At 42.8% G+C, this 18,021-nt stretch overlaps 1 protein-coding gene across 6 annotated transcripts in view; it reads left to right on the plus strand.

The window, feature by feature from the left end:
- The window catches only part of Topbp1 (DNA topoisomerase II binding protein 1), a 43,711-nt gene extending 27,200 nt beyond the window's left edge, over positions 1 to 16,511 (plus strand). For 4 of the 6 annotated variants that reach the window (XM_087562323.1, NM_001447063.1, XM_087562324.1 and 1 more), the window contains 10 exon segments: positions 48 to 150; positions 2,223 to 2,415; positions 4,991 to 5,211; positions 6,586 to 6,737; positions 6,964 to 7,075; positions 8,745 to 8,908; positions 9,666 to 9,803; positions 10,969 to 11,058; positions 11,211 to 11,372; positions 15,843 to 16,511. In XM_087562323.1, the coding sequence (XP_087418449.1) occupies positions 48 to 150; positions 2,223 to 2,415; positions 4,991 to 5,211; positions 6,586 to 6,737; positions 6,964 to 7,075; positions 8,745 to 8,908; positions 9,666 to 9,803; positions 10,969 to 11,058; positions 11,211 to 11,372; positions 15,843 to 15,977 (1,470 nt within the window). In that variant the 3' untranslated portion in view covers positions 15,978 to 16,511. 6 annotated transcript variants of the gene reach the window in all.
- Positions 16,512 to 18,021: the final 1,510 nt, after the last annotated feature.

Below are 18,021 nucleotides of genomic sequence, written 5' to 3' on the forward strand. Positions count from 1 at the left end.
ATGCAGTGACCATTGTTTGAGAAGTTGTCATTTTTCTCTTTGAATAGCCAGATCACCTCTCTGTAGAAGAAAATGCAACAGAGACTTTGGGCACACACAGCAGAGAGTCCGCTCTGCTGAATGGGAATGGAAGGGACGACTGCAAAGGAGGTGAGAGGCACTTGTTTACCCCTCATGCCCATGCCACGCCCTCCAAAGACAAGGCTTCTCTGAGTGCTTCTGGAGCTGACTCTAGACCAGGCTGGCTTCAAACCCAGAGATCACCGTCCTCTTTCTTCCAAGTGCTGGATTAAAGACCTGCACCACAAGCCAAACGCACTTTCCACTTGTTGGTTTTGACTTGAAGTCCCACGTGCATTTTGCCGCTAATAGAAGAACTGGGTTGGCCGTCTAGCTTTGAAGCCAGACACCGACTTCTCCAATAGCCCTGGAGAGGCATCTTCTTCCGGTCTGAGTCATCTGCTTAGGGCAGTCAGTTGCAGCCTCGTGTCCATGAGAAGCTGTGTGCTCGCTGGAGTAGCACTGTGAATTTCTTCTGAGAATTTTCTCTTTGCATTCACAGCTTGACTGTTCAGCATAAGAGGCATAGCCTTTGACCTAACTTGGCTTTCATACATCCCTTTTTCACTCACCTTGGTCATTTAGAGCTAAAGAGAGGAGTGTGACTCTTTTCGCCTGGCACTTAAGCCACTGGATGTTAATTAAGCTAGTTTTAGTACTGTTGTTTCTTGGGGGTTGAGGAAGTCGTAGGAAGGAAAGAGATGGGGAGCAGCCAGTCAGGTGTGCCACTTGTGTAGGTGTGGGGCACACAGTAGCAACATCAGTGGTCACTGGCTACAGGCGACCGACCAACAGAATCATTTGGAAGACTTGGACAGTTGTTAATATATGGTTCACAGCCTTTTCTTTTCTTTTCTTTTCTTTTTTTTTCTAAAAAAGAGCAATGTTTCAGTGTTTTCTGTTGCTGTAGAACTACACCTGGGGTAACCTAGATAAAGGGTACGTTTTTAGCTCTAACAGCTTTAGAAAATGAAAGTCTAAGCTTGCTTGGACTCTGATGAAGACCTTCTGGTATGTCAGGAGAGTTTATCAGGAAGGGAAAGAGTGCAAGTGGGTGAGTGTCATCACAAGAAAGACTGCAAGCAGGGTAGACCAGCGGAGCAACCTACAACAAAACCAGCCTGAGGCCCCTGAAAACTGCACTAATTGCTTCTGGGGCAGGCAGTGTTCCTCATGACCCAGCTACCTTAGGCTAGGCCTCATCTCTTAGGAGTTGACAGCACTCCACACACAGGAGGGTGTGCACCGAAGCCATAGACCATGTCTGGGAATCGGGAGCTGCTTCAGTCTTGGGTTTTGTTTGGTGGTTTAGTGTGTGGCTTGTGCTTTATTTTGCTGTTTCTTGCATTAGCAAGTTATTTTGAATTTCTTACTAATACAGATAGCGCTGCACTGATTACCTTATTTAGATGTGTGGGTTCTCTTCTGACAGGTTACTCTCTGGCTTCCTTATTCAGCCTGCCTATTAGAACTTGCTTTCTCACTTACCTGTTCCATTCTGTTCGTGTCAAACATTCCTACTTGGTATCTACTTGAATGTCTAGTCTATAGTGGAAAGGAAAGACAAAGAGGGATTAGTGAAAGCTTGGGCAGTGCTTTACAGCACTAATCCTATTCTTGATGCTGAGGCAGGAGGAGCCGGCCTTCAAGACCAGTCTGAGCTATGGCAAGACCCATCCCCCAAAGCAAATAAACCTCAGAGCTATTGAAAAAAATCAGGTACATACAAATGACTATATGACTCTTTGTAGTATGCATCAATGAGAAGGGATCAGAAGCAAGCAGGGCACTACTCAGAGGGACTGAGCCAAGGCAGTCTTCAGTATTTCAGATACAGTCCTCAGGATTGCCTTTGTGTTTTGTGACATTTTAGCCTTGCATTCCTATATAAATATTCAGTAAATGGCAACTTTGTTTTTATTTAACCAGATCTAGACAAAATAGTTAAGATATGATTGACAAGAGACGTTTGTAACTGTATGGTAATGCATGTCTGAAATCCCAGAACTCTAGAGACTGTGGCAGGGATCACAATGGGGAGGGAGATCAGCCTAACCCCACACTCAGATCCTATCTTCAAAATCCAGCCAGGGGGAGGGAGAAGAAGGAGAGGAGGGGACACACTTCTCTTGATTGTTATTGACGACTGACTGTCTTTCAAGCTCTGACCCAGGCCTTGGAGATGAGAGAGAACTTCCAGAAACAACTACAAGAGATCATGTCAGCAACCTCCATCGTGAGGACACCAGCCCAGAAGACTTGCATGTCAAGAAGTAGTTGTAACAGCGCCTCTTCAACTCCTGACAGCACTCGCTCTGCTCGGAGTGGACGAAGCCGAGTCTTGGAGGCGCTCAGGTTCGTGTGGTGGCGGCTCACTTGGATGAAAACCCCTGGTGACTTGGGGTTCGGGTTAGGCTTTTTTTCCCCTCAGGCTGGCCTTGAACTCAGAGATCTATCCGCCTCTGCCTCCCAAGTGCTAGGACTGAAAGGTTTGTACCACCACACAGGACTTTAATTTTTATTTTTTTATTTTAAAATGAAGCAGAAGTTGGACTATTAAGGAGTTTATGCCGGTGCTTTATTTAACTACGCAGCGTGCTTTATCCCGCTGCCTTCTGGGTTTGTGTGTTGCTGCTCAGTTGTCTTCTGTGTTCTCTCTCGCTTAGGCCACTGCGCAGTTCTGACTGAAGTATGTGACTTAGGATTATCGTGTGTTTGAGTGTGTGATGTGTGCTCATGGAGACATGCATGCCACAGTACCCATGTCAAGGTCAAAGGATGACCTGTGATGTCAGCTCCTTTCACCCCTAGCGGCTCCTAGGGATTGGACATATGAACCTAGGTCTCCAGCCGTCCTTTCCTTCCTTTTTATTTCTTATTTAAATTGTATGTACTTTTTAAAATCTGTGTTTTAGGAAAGATGACCACAGTTCTGAGTGCAGTATAACTTCAGCTCGGAGATATAACTGTATTTTCTCTGTCTTTATATTTTTGAGGCAAGGTTTTATCGTAGTCTGGCCTGCAATACTGTGTAACTAGTGTTAGCTCTAAACTCCCAGTTCTCCTGCTTTAACCTGCCAACTGCTGGAATTAGACCACCCCTCCCCCTCTGGACCACCTTTCACCCTCGTTCTGTATTGCTGTGTAGCCAAAGTGGGCTTTAAACTTGGTGTCTTTTATGTCAGTTTACCAAGTGTTGGATCCACCAATAGCATTTTCCTACTAGAAGACAGATCTCTAACTGTACGGTAGAGTTCTGGTGCCTGCTGACTTCATTTGTCTTACTCTGTGTTTTCCTTGAGGTAATGTTGAATTCTGAGAAAAGTGGCTTTTCCCTAACAGAGCAGGTTGTGTTTTAGATTATAGAATCTTACTCCGTGCCAAGTCATTTGCGACTAAAAGGCTCTCTTGGTTAGTTGGTTTGTTTTTAAGACAAGGTCTCACTGTGTAGCTCCACAAGGAGGAAGAAGAGAGCTAGCTCCTGTTAACCTCCACATAAACTCACTGTGTCACATATGTACACACACACACACACACACACACACACACACACACACACACACACACAAATAAATGTAAAAATATTTTAAATATTTTTAAGGGACTAGAGAGAGTATAGTTAAAGAATGCTTGCTCCTCTCTAAAGGATCCAAGTTTAGTTCCCAGCACACACATGCTCATAACTGCCTGTGACTACAGATCAAGGGGATGACCTTGACCTGTAGCAATTCTTTCTGGGCTCCTTGGGCACCCGTGTCTGAACACATAAACAAGTAAAATACTTGAAAATATTTTTAATGCATTCATAATTAAATAATTCAGTAAGTAGTCTATCATAGACTGGAGATTTTTGGTCACTAAGGGTTGAAAGACCCATTAGTTATAGGTTTAGTAATGTTATTTAAAGATACAATTTAAATCTGGCTATAGTGGCACCCAGGAGGCAGAGGTAAGTGGATCTCTGTGAGTTCAAGATCAACCTGGTCTACGTTGTGAGTTATAGGACAGCCTGGTGAGACACTGTCTAAACAACAACGAAATATAACTCAGTTATTAAGAGAGGTGTGGTGGTGCATACCTGTAATCCTAGCACATGGAAGCTAGGGAAGGGTCGGTCGGGAGTTCAGGGTCATCCTTCACTACAGAGCAAGTGGAGGCCAACCCAGGATACATAGACCCTACCTGTTTTAAAAGAAAACTTTAAATGCAATTATTAAACCTAACAGCTAGTTTTCTAAACCGTTTCCCTAACTTTTAGAATTAAGAAAATATGTAATAATTTTTGAAATACAAATATATAGACATCCACTTAAATTTTCCAGTGGAAATACTCTAGAAATAATTAATGAATGTATTGGTGTATACTGTGGCTGTGTCGGTTTTTGTAAACTTTGTACAGGCTAGGGTCATCTAAGAAGAGGAAAGCTCATTTGAGAAAATGTCTCTGTGACTCTGACATGTAGTTAAATCTAATGAGTGGTGTAGGGCCCAGCCCACTGTGAGTGGGGCCTCTCAGCAGAGTGTCCTGGGCTGTATAAGAAAGCAGTCTGAGCAGGCCGTGCAAAGCAGGTCCGTGGGCAGCTCTCCTCCACAGTCTCTTCAGCTCCTGCCTCCACGTTCTTCTTTGAGCTCCTACACTGGCTTCTCTCAGTGATGGGCTACAACTATAAGCTGAAAAAGACCTTTTCTCTTCAGGCTGCCCTTGATCCTGTCTTCCCACAGCGGTGGAAGCAAAGTAGGATGCACCCCTGTGACCTGAGCACTCGGAAAGCAGAAACGGGAGGGCCACCTCATTTACTCTTCATATCCAAAAGGGGAAGAGGGATGTCCTCTACTGACTTACTCAATTCTCTGTCTGCATTACGTACTAATCTTACGCACTTAGACTCAGTAGTGGCTCTTATTTAAAATTGTCTCTTTTATTCCTTAGGCAGTCTCGACAGATAGTGCCTGATATCAACACAGAGCCCTCCCAGAATGAACAGATCATTTGGGATGACCCAACAGCAAGGGAGGAGAGAGCAAGGCTTGCCAGCAACCTACAGTGGCCTAGCTACCCAACACAGTATTCCGAGCTTCAGGTTGAGATAAAAAAACTGGATGATTCTCCTTCTCGAAAGCCTGTGTACCATTCAGAAATTGCTGGGCAGGGTAATAAGAAAAACCTATTTATTTGTACTTTATGCATGTTGTAAAGACACCATAGTTCTGTATATTACATATGAAAATGAAATTTTTAGTACCATATCAATCAAGAAATGTTTTTGATTTCTAAATATAGAAATTTAGATTTAAATGTATCATTTATACTTCTGAAGAAATGGTTATTTTGGAAGCTTCTAGCCTCTGTACAATCTAATCTAGGCCCAGAATATTTTCAGCCCGTGAGACTTACTGCTGAATAACCTTACCCTTTCTAGTTCTTTCTGAGCTCTGACTGGCTGGTTCAACTCAGCTGTCTGACTTAAACTCCTCTCCAAAGTGACCGATTTATTCTGGCTTCTCTCTAGGCCTCTCCTGAATTGCTCGCAGGAGACTGGCCTTACACTACCTTTGGCAATATGTTCTAGTCTTCTGTCTTCTTAGTCTCTGGCTTGTTCTGTTTTCACCCATGTTCAGATGTTCTCTCTGCAACCTGTCTTTCTATAATAATGTCTGGTAAAATTGCCTCCTTTTTTCTTCTCTCTGTGCTGCTTCTTTTAGCTCCCTTTTCTTCTCCCTGTGAGTTAGGCATATCCTATTCTGTCAGATCTTTCTCTGATTCATCACTTTGTCTGCCACTCAATTAGACATCACTTTCAAACGTGGCTGCTTCCTTCTACAAAGTAACTTCACTAACTTCACTGCTTGGAATTAAAGATGTGTACTAAGGGTGTGTCTGCATTCCAGCCAGAGGGATTAAAGGTGTGTGCTAAAACTGACCCACACTACAAGTAAAAACAGGTTTGTTTTTGTTTTTTCAGTAAATAACACAATCTCTTGAGTTCACAGTGTGATTAAATATCCTACATTTAGGATTATCCTTTTTTCTTTCTATCCTCTTCTGTTTGTTAGGTAGTGTCTGGTGTTCTTTGGCTTATGTGAGCTTTTCCTGAGTTCCTTTTCCTGTTCTTCCTTCACATGGGGTAAAGTTATCTTCCTGTGCTAAATACACAGAGTTAGCCTCTGATTTTCTTCAAGAATTCCTTTCATTTTACAAACTTGGTTATGTTATATTGGTGAAAGATGCTTTGACAGGAAGGACTCACAAAACCCAAGTAGCACGCCTGCCCTCTCAGGGCTATTTAGCTGCTGGAGACTCTCTCTTGTTACTGAGTCAGGGTTGAACCCATTCAGGTCTCAAACCTGAGATTCTCCTGTCTCAGCCTCCTAAGTTGCTCGGGTTACAAGCAGACGCCACTGTGCCTGAGCCTTGTATACTTCTGACTGCAGACTCCGTGGTTCATTTTAAACAGGTGGAGTCCTCCCCAGAACCTGTTCTAAGCTCCATGTATTTATCACACTGTATTTCTCCCTTACCCTCAGCCTCGTGTGTGACTCAAGCCCCAGGGCAGCACCCAGGCTCTGAAGAACCAGAAGCTCCAGCAGCAGAAAGGAATCTGATCCCTGAGCCTCAAGCCCCCAGCGTGGCTTTCCCCCTGGCTAAGCCGCCTGTAGCTCCACAACCTGAGGACAAGGTTTGTTGGCCTTTGCTGTGGCGCTGGCAGCTTGGCTATGGTTCTTATGCTGGGGGAGGGCTGTTTGCTGCATCACACTTACCATTACTGAACATTGGGTGTCTTTGATCAGATCCGTATACTTGATGCCTTAGAAGACTAGATAAAATGTCTCTGTGATATAAATAGCTGTACCTGATAATAGTTTTAATTTTTTTTATCCTAAAATAAAACTATTGTGTTCTAGATTGAAACACTGGAGGAGACGCATGGAAAACTTAAAAAACAGTATGTGTTCCAGATGTCATCTCTGAATTCTCAAGAGCGGATTGATTACTGTCGCCTGATTAAAGACCTAGGTACCAATATGTTAATTTTTATTTAAATTTCTTCTGATATTTTACTGTAAAACATCATTATTATAACTTATTTGGAATACAAATACAGTCATATTTCTATCATGTGTAAAGGGGAACGAGGCTGAGGGAAAGAACATGGGTAAGTTATTTAAGCCTACACATGGGGTCTGCTCTACCTCCATAGGCCCGGGAGTGCCCAGTGTGATAGTGCACACATGGAGCGAAGAACAGGTTCCGGGGAGGACTCCCACCTGTCTTGGCCAAAATAAAAAGATCCATGGACTCTGCAGTCAGAAGTAGACAAGGCTCAGGCCTGGTGCTCTGCCTCCACAGTGGGGTTCTGGTTTTGTAAAACTCTAATCCATAGCCAAAATTGCTCTGTCACGCAGCCTGAGAATGTAAGTGTTATCTGGGCCTGCTGTCATAGGCCTCCCAGCACTCAGAGAGGATCTTTTCTTCATAACCCTCCTTTATTCCTGACTGTCAGACTTTTCTTCTGACACATGGGGGAGGCGAGCTGGGAGACCGGATGTGCTGTAGCGTGACTGTGGGACAAACTGGGTATGGGCCACCTGGGGCACACCTCACAGTCTGGGGGCCCCATGTTGGAAAGTAGTAAGAAACAGGCGAAGTTACCTTTAAACATTATTAACTTAGTGCGTAAGAACTACTACTCAGCGAATATTCAGTCAGCATAAACACCAGTGAGATCTTTTGCAGGATCTTTTTTCTTTTCTTTTTTTTTTTTTTCTTTTCTTTTTTTCAGAGCTGGAGACCGAACCCAGGGCCTTGCGCTTGCTAGGCAAGCGCTCTACCACTGAGCTAAATAAATCCCCAACCCCGGATCTTTTTTCTTATTCGTTGGAAATAGCCACCTGGATTTACACTGTTTTTTTTTTTTTTTTTTTTTGTTTTTTGTTTTTTGTTTTGTTTTTTGATAGCTTTGTACAGTCTAAAGTTTACGATAGTTATACTAAGAGAATTTGATCTCAAAGCTTGGCATAGCAAAAGAATAACTAATAATTGGTGTCTCGAGCTTGTGATCCCAGCATCTGAAAGGCTGAAGCAAGAGGCTCTCAAATTCAAGGTCAGCCTAGGCTTTAGAGTGAGACCTCCAAAAGGAGGTGCTGGACAGATGGCTGAGGGTTAAGAGGACTGACAGAGGAGGCCAGGGTTCTAGTCCCAGTACCCACATGGTGCCTCAAAACCATCTTATAACTCCAGTTCTAGGGGGCGACCAGTGCCCTCTTCTGCCCTCCACAGGGACTGTGTTACTCTGGTACACAGACATGTCTGTAGGCAAAATACCAACACATAAATAGTAAAGTTCCTTTTTTTTTTTTTTAAGGTTTATTTATTTATTATATATGTTGTAGTTATCTTCAGACACACCGGAAGAGGGCATCAGATCTTATTACAGATGGTTGTAAGCCACCATGTGGTTGCTGGGATTTGAACTCAGGACCTTTGGAAGAGCAGTCGGTGCTCTTAACCACTGAGCCATCTCTCCAGCCCGTAAAGTTTCCTTTTTACGTCCAGAATGGGACTGGGGGTTGTGTGGTTCAGTGTGGAGTACTTCTATATAAGTCATTTTTGAGCACACTTGAGATAATGTGTTTTTCTAGAAAGAAACTTAAGAACTAGTAGAGCCCGTTTCTCTCCATACAAGGTGGGTCGGTGATCGAGAAGCAGTGCTCAGACCCCAGCTGCACACACATGGTTGTGGGGTACCCACTGCGCAATGAGAAATACTTAGCTTCCATGGCAGCTGGCAAATGGGTGCTTCATCGCTCCTACCTGGACGCTTGCCGGACAGCTGGGCGCTTTGTGCAGGTGCGTATTCACATTCCTGTGGGCTCAGGCCTCTAGGTAACGCCCTAGGAAATCCTTGATCACGCCCTCTCTGCGTATATAATTTAGGTGGCCAGTAGATTATGGCAGCTGTGTGAGGGCCTTTGTAACAGAGCAAAGTCTGCAAGGTCTTGCTCTGTTCACATCCTGTCTTCTTAAATATTTTGGTTGGCATACAAAAAATCAGTTTCATTGTGGCCTGCTCACTTTTGTTACCTAATTTATTTGTTGGTACTTTTTTATTGAAATGATGGTCTCTTAATATGAGAAGATTTCCAGATACCTCATTTTAAGTCTTTTTCTTTGCTATTAAACTAATTGTCACAAACTGGGCGTCACAGTAGTATCTACCCTGTAGTTTCTGAAGCTCCCTATCTGAGTTCCTTGGGAATCGTCTTAGTTCACACCTCCTCTGACTGTGCTCCCATGACACCAAATATCTTGACTATTACTAAGTTGGCAAAATACAGCTGTCTGGCCAAAAGGTTTGCTTCTGGGAATTAGTTTCTGGTTTTGATTAAAAGCCAGCTGTCCTTGGTTCTTAACATAAAACTGAATGAACGGAATGAATCTGTTTCTCCTTCCCGTGAGTTCACAGAATGTTCAGTGTTCTCTGTGCCTAACAACTGCACACTCAGCGTGGATCTTAGTAGACTAAGAGATTCTCGGGCTAGATACATGCTTAGCTAGCCCGGCGCTCTGCCGCGGCACAGGAGCAGCTCACAGCCTGGTTTTCTAGGAGGAAGACTACGAGTGGGGAAGCAGCTCCATCCTAGATGCTCTCCCTGACGTCACTGAGCACCAGCAGAAGCTCGCACTTGCAGCAATGAGATGGAGGAAAAGAATCCAGCAGAGTCGGGAGTCGGGCATCGCTGAGGTATTGTATAGGGCTCAATAGTACCACTTGTTTTAAAGAGAATATGCTTGACTGAGTAATTGTACTTGTCTTTTATTCCATAGGTGGTATATGTAGTTGCACATTCTACACTGAACTAAAGTTTCTGTTGTAACCGTGCAGTGCTATTAAGGAGCAGCTAGGGTTCCAGGAGGTCTGGGGCTATGTTGAAATCCTATCTCAGGAAGTCTGTGTTATATAGTAGGATAAAGTCTTCTAACAACAACGGAATGAATCTGTTCATTCTCGGGTCCATTGAACGCTCTGCATTCAACAAAGCTTGGTTAGCCTTGCGTTCCTTTCTTTCAGAATAATTACTGTTTTCTGTTCAGTGTTATTCTTACTTACATATTTAATATTCCAAAATATCAAGCATTGTAAGAGATACAAGGAAGTCCCCCCGCCCCTCCAGAGCCAGGCTTTCCCATCCTTGAGAGCTGCTGGACATGCAGAGCAGTGATGCGTGCACACCATGGCTGCTCCCTGTGCTTGTACGTTTTAAGGTTGACATGGCGGCAGTAGTGAAGGTTACAGATTGTTGACCCGGCCAGTTGGCTCAGCAAGGAAAACGCCACTGGCTGCTAATCCTGACCAACAGAGGCAGAGAACTGACTCATGCAGGTTGCCTCAGAATTCCATAGTAATGTTCTGTATAAGCTTCCTCCCCATTTTCCCAAATAAATCATGGGGCTGGGAGATGGTTACATTAAATCCACCGTAGGGGACTCCTGTAATCCTAGAACTCGGGAGGCAGGAGACTGAAGAGGTCAGAGCTAGCCTTAGCTACACTGTGGGAAATTAGTCTGAGCTATATGAAACTGCCTTTTTTTTTCTTTCTTTTTCTTTCTTAACTATTGGGTTGGAGAGCTGTGTCAGGGGTAAAGGCACCTGCTGCTTTTCAAAAAAAGGGCTCGGATTTGCTTCCTGTCACCCATATCTAAATCTACTTCCATAGGGTCCAACACCCTCTTCTGACCTCTGCAGGCCCTGCATGCAAGTGATATTCAGTATATGTAAATATACACAAACAGAGAATATGAGAAATTACTTATTGACACTAAACAACTAAATTCATACATTACCTCTGCATTTTGAATGTTAATGTTAAGTATGTTAAAATCACATGTACTTTTTTTTTTTTAAATAGGGAGCATTTAGTGGCTGGAAAGTTATTTTGCGTGTTGATCGGCCCCGAGAAGCAGGGTTTAAGCGCCTTCTTCAGGCAGGAGGAGCAAAGGTTTGTCCTGAATTAATTTACTGCTATTCTAGGGGCAGGTTTGCCGACTTGTCCAGCAAGGTTTGTGTGATGTCTCCGCTCTCTCTGCCTCTTGAGGGGCAGACTCCTTTGGAGCATGAGGGGATTAATTAACACTTCCTGTTTTTCACTAGGTATTGCCTGGTCATCCAGAGCCTTTATTTAAGGATGCTACACATCTCTTCTGTGATTTCAATAAACTGAAGCCTGATGACTGCAGAGTTTTTATCGCAGAGGCTACGGCCCAGAACATGGTCTGCTTGAAAACAGAATATATTGCTGATTACCTCATGATGGTTTGTCACGTTCTAGTCTTACTTTCGCTTGTTATTGTCATTTTTACTATTTGTGTGCATATGTGTGCTATCAGAGGAGAACTTGATGGAGTTGGTTCTCTCCTATCATGTAGGTCCAAACTTAACTTCCCTTATTTCTAGAGATATGCTCATATTTGTAGATAAACAGCCACCCATCAGATCTTGGCTTGCTGCTAATACAATTGATAGTTTGCTATTCTCTAGACAACGTCTTTCAGTTTAGTTCCATTTCTATATTGAATTCATGTAAACATTTTTTAAGCATGAAATTTAAGTATGACAAGTTTATGAAAATATGGGTAGCTTATAAATATTTTACAGGTTCTTTAAAATATTGGGCTATAAAGCAACCAGAGGGGCTAGAGTGATGGATCAGAAGTGAGAACTGGCTGCCATGGGACTCGGACTCAGTTCCTGTGTAGGTGTGTGGGTATCTGTGGAGTTCAAAAGAGACTTGTATCTCCTGGAGTTGGGGTTATATGAGGCTGTGAGCTGTCCAATGTGGGTATGAAAGTCAAACTTCGATCTCTGCAAGAGCACACAGTGCTCTTAACTGCTAAGCCATCTCTCCATCCCTAAATGAATGAATTTTAAACTGTATACTTGCTTCCTGGGTCAAATAACATTTTAATTTAATCAGGTGTCATTTATTACATCTCAATTTCTTTCTTGTTTTGTATCCATTTCAGAGTTGGAGCGATCAGAATATGTGTCTCCTCAAACACTTAGCCTGTGTATCAGTAACTAGAGCCCAGTGTTTGTTTACTGCTCTTAGAAGAGCTATACTGCAAAGTGACATTTGCAGGTTACAGTTCTATCATGTGAGTCAGCCCCTGATAGATAGAAGATGGCTTTGCAAACCTTTTGGTATCAAGAGCATGACCTCATTTCAACAGGCATCCTTGGGGCCCTTTTCAGTGACCTCTATCCCAGCCCCACAGAGATGAGCTTGTTTTCTTATTTGTCCCCAGAATATATTAGTCTTTCCTGTTTGAGAGCTTCACATACCTGACCCTAGAGAACATGTGCTGTTTTGTAGCAAGCTTCACTTAGCACACTTCCTGTGTGTCTAGGTCATGCTGATGGTGGTAGCTCACCCCTTTGTTATTACAGAACATTCTGTCTGAGTAGAGCCCTTGGGTTTGTTGTTGAAATTACTGAATATATGCAGGTGCACTTGCCTGGTGAGCACATGCGAAGTAGACTAAGTGTACAATTAGTCCGTGTGGTCAGGGTGGCTTTCAATTTGCAGGGCTCCCTACTTCTGCCTCCTAGTACCAGGATTGCATGGTATTCAGTATCAGACTCTTTGTAGAAGAGATTTGGTGCTACTCTATACCAACCTTTGGTTTTATAGCCATCTGGTAGAGAGCAATAGTGGGGCAACATGCTTTTTAAAGAAAATCAACCTCTCTCTCTCTCTCTCTCTCTCTCTCATTCTTGGCCTGCCAATTGCAGGTATTACAAGCATGTATCACTATGTTTGACCTAAATTTCCATTTCTTGTTAAACACTGTAAAATTATATACTTTGTATCCTGTCTTTCTAAAGGTACCAATTTATTTTCTAGTATTCTTTTTCCAAGTTTTACAATTTTAGCATTCATTTTGTTTTACCTTTGTGTGTACATGTGTGTGGGTGCTGTCAGAGACCAGAATAGGGTGTCTCATCCCCTGAAGCTGTCTGACCCTGCAAACCAAATGCTGGTTCTCTATGAGAACAGCAAGTGCTTTTAACCTTAAGCTCTCTTGTAAATTCTATAGCTTTTTGTCTGTTACCTGTCTCAAATTATTATCCTTCGTGCTATGAGGGAGGGGCTGGAGTTTCCTTCAGATAGTCAGCCCACCATTTGTTGAATAGACTTCTGTTGCTTTAAAAGGAGCTTTGGCATTTGTCTTGACTGGCTGGAGAATTCGGTCTTGTATATCCATTACTCAATGCTTGTGTGGCCTTAGAGCTCTTTCACTTCTCTGTGCTTTTACATCTGAAATGAACTTCATACGAGTAGGCTATAATTGGTCTTGTATTTTTCTCTGTCCACCCCCTCCCCTCCAGTCTGCTTGGAGTAAAATACTATACTGAGTCACATAAAAGTCCTTCATAGATCCCGTATGTAATCTACCTTCTAGCCTCCATAACACATTATCTCACTCTGTTTGCTAGAGGGAGGGAGGGAGGGAGGGAGGGGGGGGGAGATAAATAATAATGGCAGGACCTCACCTGTTGTAGCACTGAGCTGTGTCTCCATCTGGCAGTATTTATTTTACCCTTGGCAGCTGCTGACCTGTTTCAGTAATTCCTGTAGTTGTCATGTATAAGTGTCACACCAATGAAATCCATAGTGTTCTTGGGCATGGTGATACATCCCTATAATTCTGTTGGAATGGAGACTAAGACTCAGAATTAAAGGCCATCATGACTACTAGCAAGTGTAAGTTTGGGCCAGCCTGAGCTACACAGTAGGGCATGCCTCACGCGAGCAAGCAAGCAAGCAAGCATGTTAAGAGCATAATGTGTTTAGGAACTGCCTTCTCACAGTTCTGTGAGTTGTCTCCAGTTAGTTGCTGACATCTTTTTGCTTAGCCATTGCCAGGGCAAAAGATGTCTAGTTGTGTCATGGAGGAGAGCTACTAAACGTGTAAAGGGTTTTTTGTTTTTTCTTTTTTCCTGTGAATTTTCATTTCACTGGGATTTATACATGACTGAATGTTTTTCTCTAAGTGCCTCTTTTATTCATACTACGCAATCTTTAAGTTAGAAATTTCACAAACTAGTATTTGAAAGGAAGACATGGTTTTTTATAGTGTATCCCAGGCTAGCCTCAAATTATATAGCTGAGAATGATTTTGAACTTCTCAGTGCGAAGATAACAGGTACATTTCACTATTCCAAGTTTGCAATTCTAGGGTCAAACTCAAAGCTCCCCGTATATTAGCCCTAGCCCAGATTTCTCACTCTGTCGTGCCCAACCTCGACCAGCAAGGAAGACACGACTAACAGAGATCTTCTTCATGCAGTTTATTCAGGACCTTTGATATAAGCTTATTCTCTCTCTCCCCGGGGAACGCCCTGCATCAGCTTAAATACCTAACGCTGACTGACAGCGTGCCACGCGGGTCATGCAGACAGGCTGTCACTATGCGGAAGCTAGCAGGCAAGGCAGGCATAGCCAAGTAAGGACTTGTTTATTACAAGGAGCGCTCACCATTGGGAAGGTGGAAGGTGGAAACCAGCGCCATCTTTGGGGCGCGGCACATCGCAGCTCCCTACACCACACATCCAGTTGCTTTTTTATGTTTGGTCTTGGCTAATGTCTCCTCTTTGCTGGATTTGTGGACTTTGATGTTCCCCACCACCAACCCCATCTGTAGCCCTTTTATTCTGTGGCAGAGAAACAGTCTTATATTGTAATTTTATGGATCATTGGTTTTGTCAGCCCTTAACCTAGCTATAGTTCTTAAGGCCAGCCATTTTTCCTTCTGAATGTCTTTCAATAGCTTTGTGCTTGTGATTAGTTTTGAGTTAATTGCTTTGTAAGATGTGTGATTTTGGATCAGAAAAGTTTAAAATGTTTAAATGTTTAGCTGTGTGTTGGAAGAACCATCTTTTCTCCGTAGATTGCAAGGATTCAGCTGTATTTCGGGTATATTTTGTGCCCTCTGGGACTATACTTAGGAAGCTCAGAAGAGGCAGGCTCTACAAACTATATTTCTGGCTTCCTGGCCAGAAAACAAGGTTGGGAATCCCAGTTTTCTGTGGGAATAGTTGCTTTCCTGCCTGGTTCTTCAAGACATTTCTATTACAATTTTAGCCAGCCTGTGCCACACATAAACTTAAATTGGTCAGGTATTTTAATTTTTTTTTATAGCATTTACTTGGTCTGTTTATTCTCCAGCATCTTAATATATTTCAGTCAGAATTTATCACTGCAATGAGAAGGTGAGGGTGGGGACTGGCTCAGCTAATACAGTAAGGATTAAGTTCAATTCCCAAAACCCAAAAAAGGCAAGCACGGTGACTCCTGCTTGCAATCTTAACACTGAGAAGGTATACACAGGCTCAATTCCAAACTAGTGGGATTGGCACGGTGACTCAGGCCTTTAATCCCAGCATTTGAGAATTAGGTAGGAGGATGGATCACTAAGCATCCCGGGTTCAAAATGCACTCCAGGCCAGCTTGCCTGTTTTATGGTAGAAGGCCTTGGAATTTTATGATTTACTTAATGGCTACAAAGGTAGCCATTGCATTGCAGGGTAGAAACACTTTAATATCCTTGTTACCTGCTAGTGTGATGGTTCTGAAGCCCGCTGCACTTTCATCTGTAATGGGTAACTACTAACCACCCTTCCCCGCTTCAATCCATATTTTAACCCGTGGAGCCATTAAGATCTGAGCTAACGTCACTTCAGCAGAGCTTTGACCAAATACCTTTTCCTCTTCCATTCTAGGAATCCCCTCCTTGTGCTGATAATTACCGAGTATCCGAAACTGCTTTATTCCGTAACAAGGAAGGTGGGCCTGGACTACCACAGAAGAGGAAAGCTCCTGCAGAGAACGTCATCAAACGGCCTCGGGTGCACTGATTCTCAAAAGAATGTTTTGAGTTTAGCGCGCTTGTCCAAAATGCGTAAGACTGTGTCAATGTCCAGCAGCATAAGAAAATTTTCAGCTACAAGCTGAACATTGCTGTCATGCATTTGTGTAGCATTTTAAAGGCATACATGTGATAAAATGATCTGTGAACTTGATGCCTTTAACCTGAATGAATCACTGGACGCTGACTGTTCCTGATAAAAAGGAACGTAATTAGCTTGCCAAGCCACACTGAGTACATTAGGACTTTTCTTGTAAATATATGAGGCTGTAGTCGTTTTAACAAGATTTGTTTAAAAAGTGTCTTGGTTTATACATTAGGGTTATTTCCTGTTTTCCTGATCTTTATATATGTATTCTTGCCATTTAACCTCTTTTTAACAGCCTAAGCAGAGTTTAATAATGAAGCTGGGGCTTTAAGCTTAAAATATGTATATATGTAAATGTGTGTATGTATAAACTATCATTTGCCAAATGTGGGCACCAAAACTTTAAGAAAAAATAAAAAATAGCAACTCAAACTATTATTTTGTTCATTTAGGTCTGTTGATATCAAACATACCTTAAAAACTCAATTGCTAATTACATTGTGATATTTTACAAGGATTAAGAAAGGGAAAAAAATTGGCTGGTCACTGAGTTTGAAACTGTTAAATAAAGCAAAGACTAGAGGCAGCATATAGGTCCAAGGACTTAAGTTTGGCTGTCAACACCCTTAGAAGGTTGTTCACACTTGCCCATAAAACTACAATTCCAGAAGCATCTGATGCCTCTGGCTCACTCCATGGATGCCAGCACTCATGTGCAGACAAGTATCTTTTTAAAAGGTGACAAATTTGTTGTGCTTCAAAATAACATGTTGCACTGGCCCAGGCTACCCAAATACACCTTAAGGGAGATGGATGGCTTGGCTCCCTGGATAAAGTGGGCTGCACCAGCTCAAAGACCTGGGTTTAGGTCCCTAAAACTCACCTAAGTACAGGAAATAGGAGATGCCAGAGCCAGTAAGGAGCTAGTTCATGCTTCCACAGGAGGGCTAGAATCACATTTGCTGGGAAAGACACACATAGCTCCTTTAAAATGGCTCTACAGTTCTGACATTATCGTGTGGCTCGGTGATTTTGTCTTTAGGTATACACCAGAGAGAGACAGAAGCATGCCGACACTAACACTTCTATGTACATGGCAGCTCATAGCAACACTGAGGCAGAATAGAAACAAGCCAAATGTCTACTTAGGAGCGTGCATGTTATGTCCATACAACTGGTTTACTAGCAAGTTGTACTAACACAACACGGATGGACAGATGGATGGACAACCCTCAAAAGCATGTTTGTGCAATGCCAATCACAAGACACCTACTGTTCATGTGAGTGCACAGAAGAGGAAAGCCCATGGACTGGGGAAATGGGGAAATACGTGTGAGGCAGAACAACAACTCACTGGTAAGGCATTTCTTTTTGGTGTTGGAAGTGTCTGGGAATGAGCAACTACAATGGGCATGTGCCCTTAAGAAAACCAAGAATTTTGTCAACTGAGTTGTTTTATAACCCTGGCTAGCTTTGCAACAAGCTATGTAGATTAGGCTGGCCACAAAAATAGTATCTTCCTGCCCCTACAAGACAAGTGTTGAGATTTTACAGATACAAGCTATTAAGATCAAGGTCTCAAGGCCAGCCTTAGCTACAAGGCAAACTTGAGAGTAGCCTGAACTCAAGAGACCATTATCTCTAAAGAGCCTATGGAAGCTTAGACTGAGATCAGAGCCCACCTTAAACTACATAGCAAGACACTTAAAGTTGTATGTAGCCTAAGAGTAGAGGACTTTGCCTTGCATGCTGTGGCCCTAAAGGAGGGTGTTTTGTATTTTCTAATTTAAATAAGCAATTAAGGAAAAACTTCAGAACTGGAGATACACCAGTGGTTAAGAGCACTTGATGTTCTTGCTGAGAAGCTTGAGTTTCCAGCACCCATGTAAAGTTAGTGCCTCATATGCTCTAAGGGTCCAACACACTTTCTTGGTCTCTATAAGCA

Source organism: Rattus norvegicus, chromosome 8 (assembly GCF_021556685.1).
Source record: "Rattus norvegicus strain SHRSP/BbbUtx chromosome 8, alternate assembly SHRSP_T2T, whole genome shotgun sequence".
In the NCBI taxonomy this organism is placed as follows: Eukaryota; Metazoa; Chordata; class Mammalia; order Rodentia; family Muridae; genus Rattus; species Rattus norvegicus.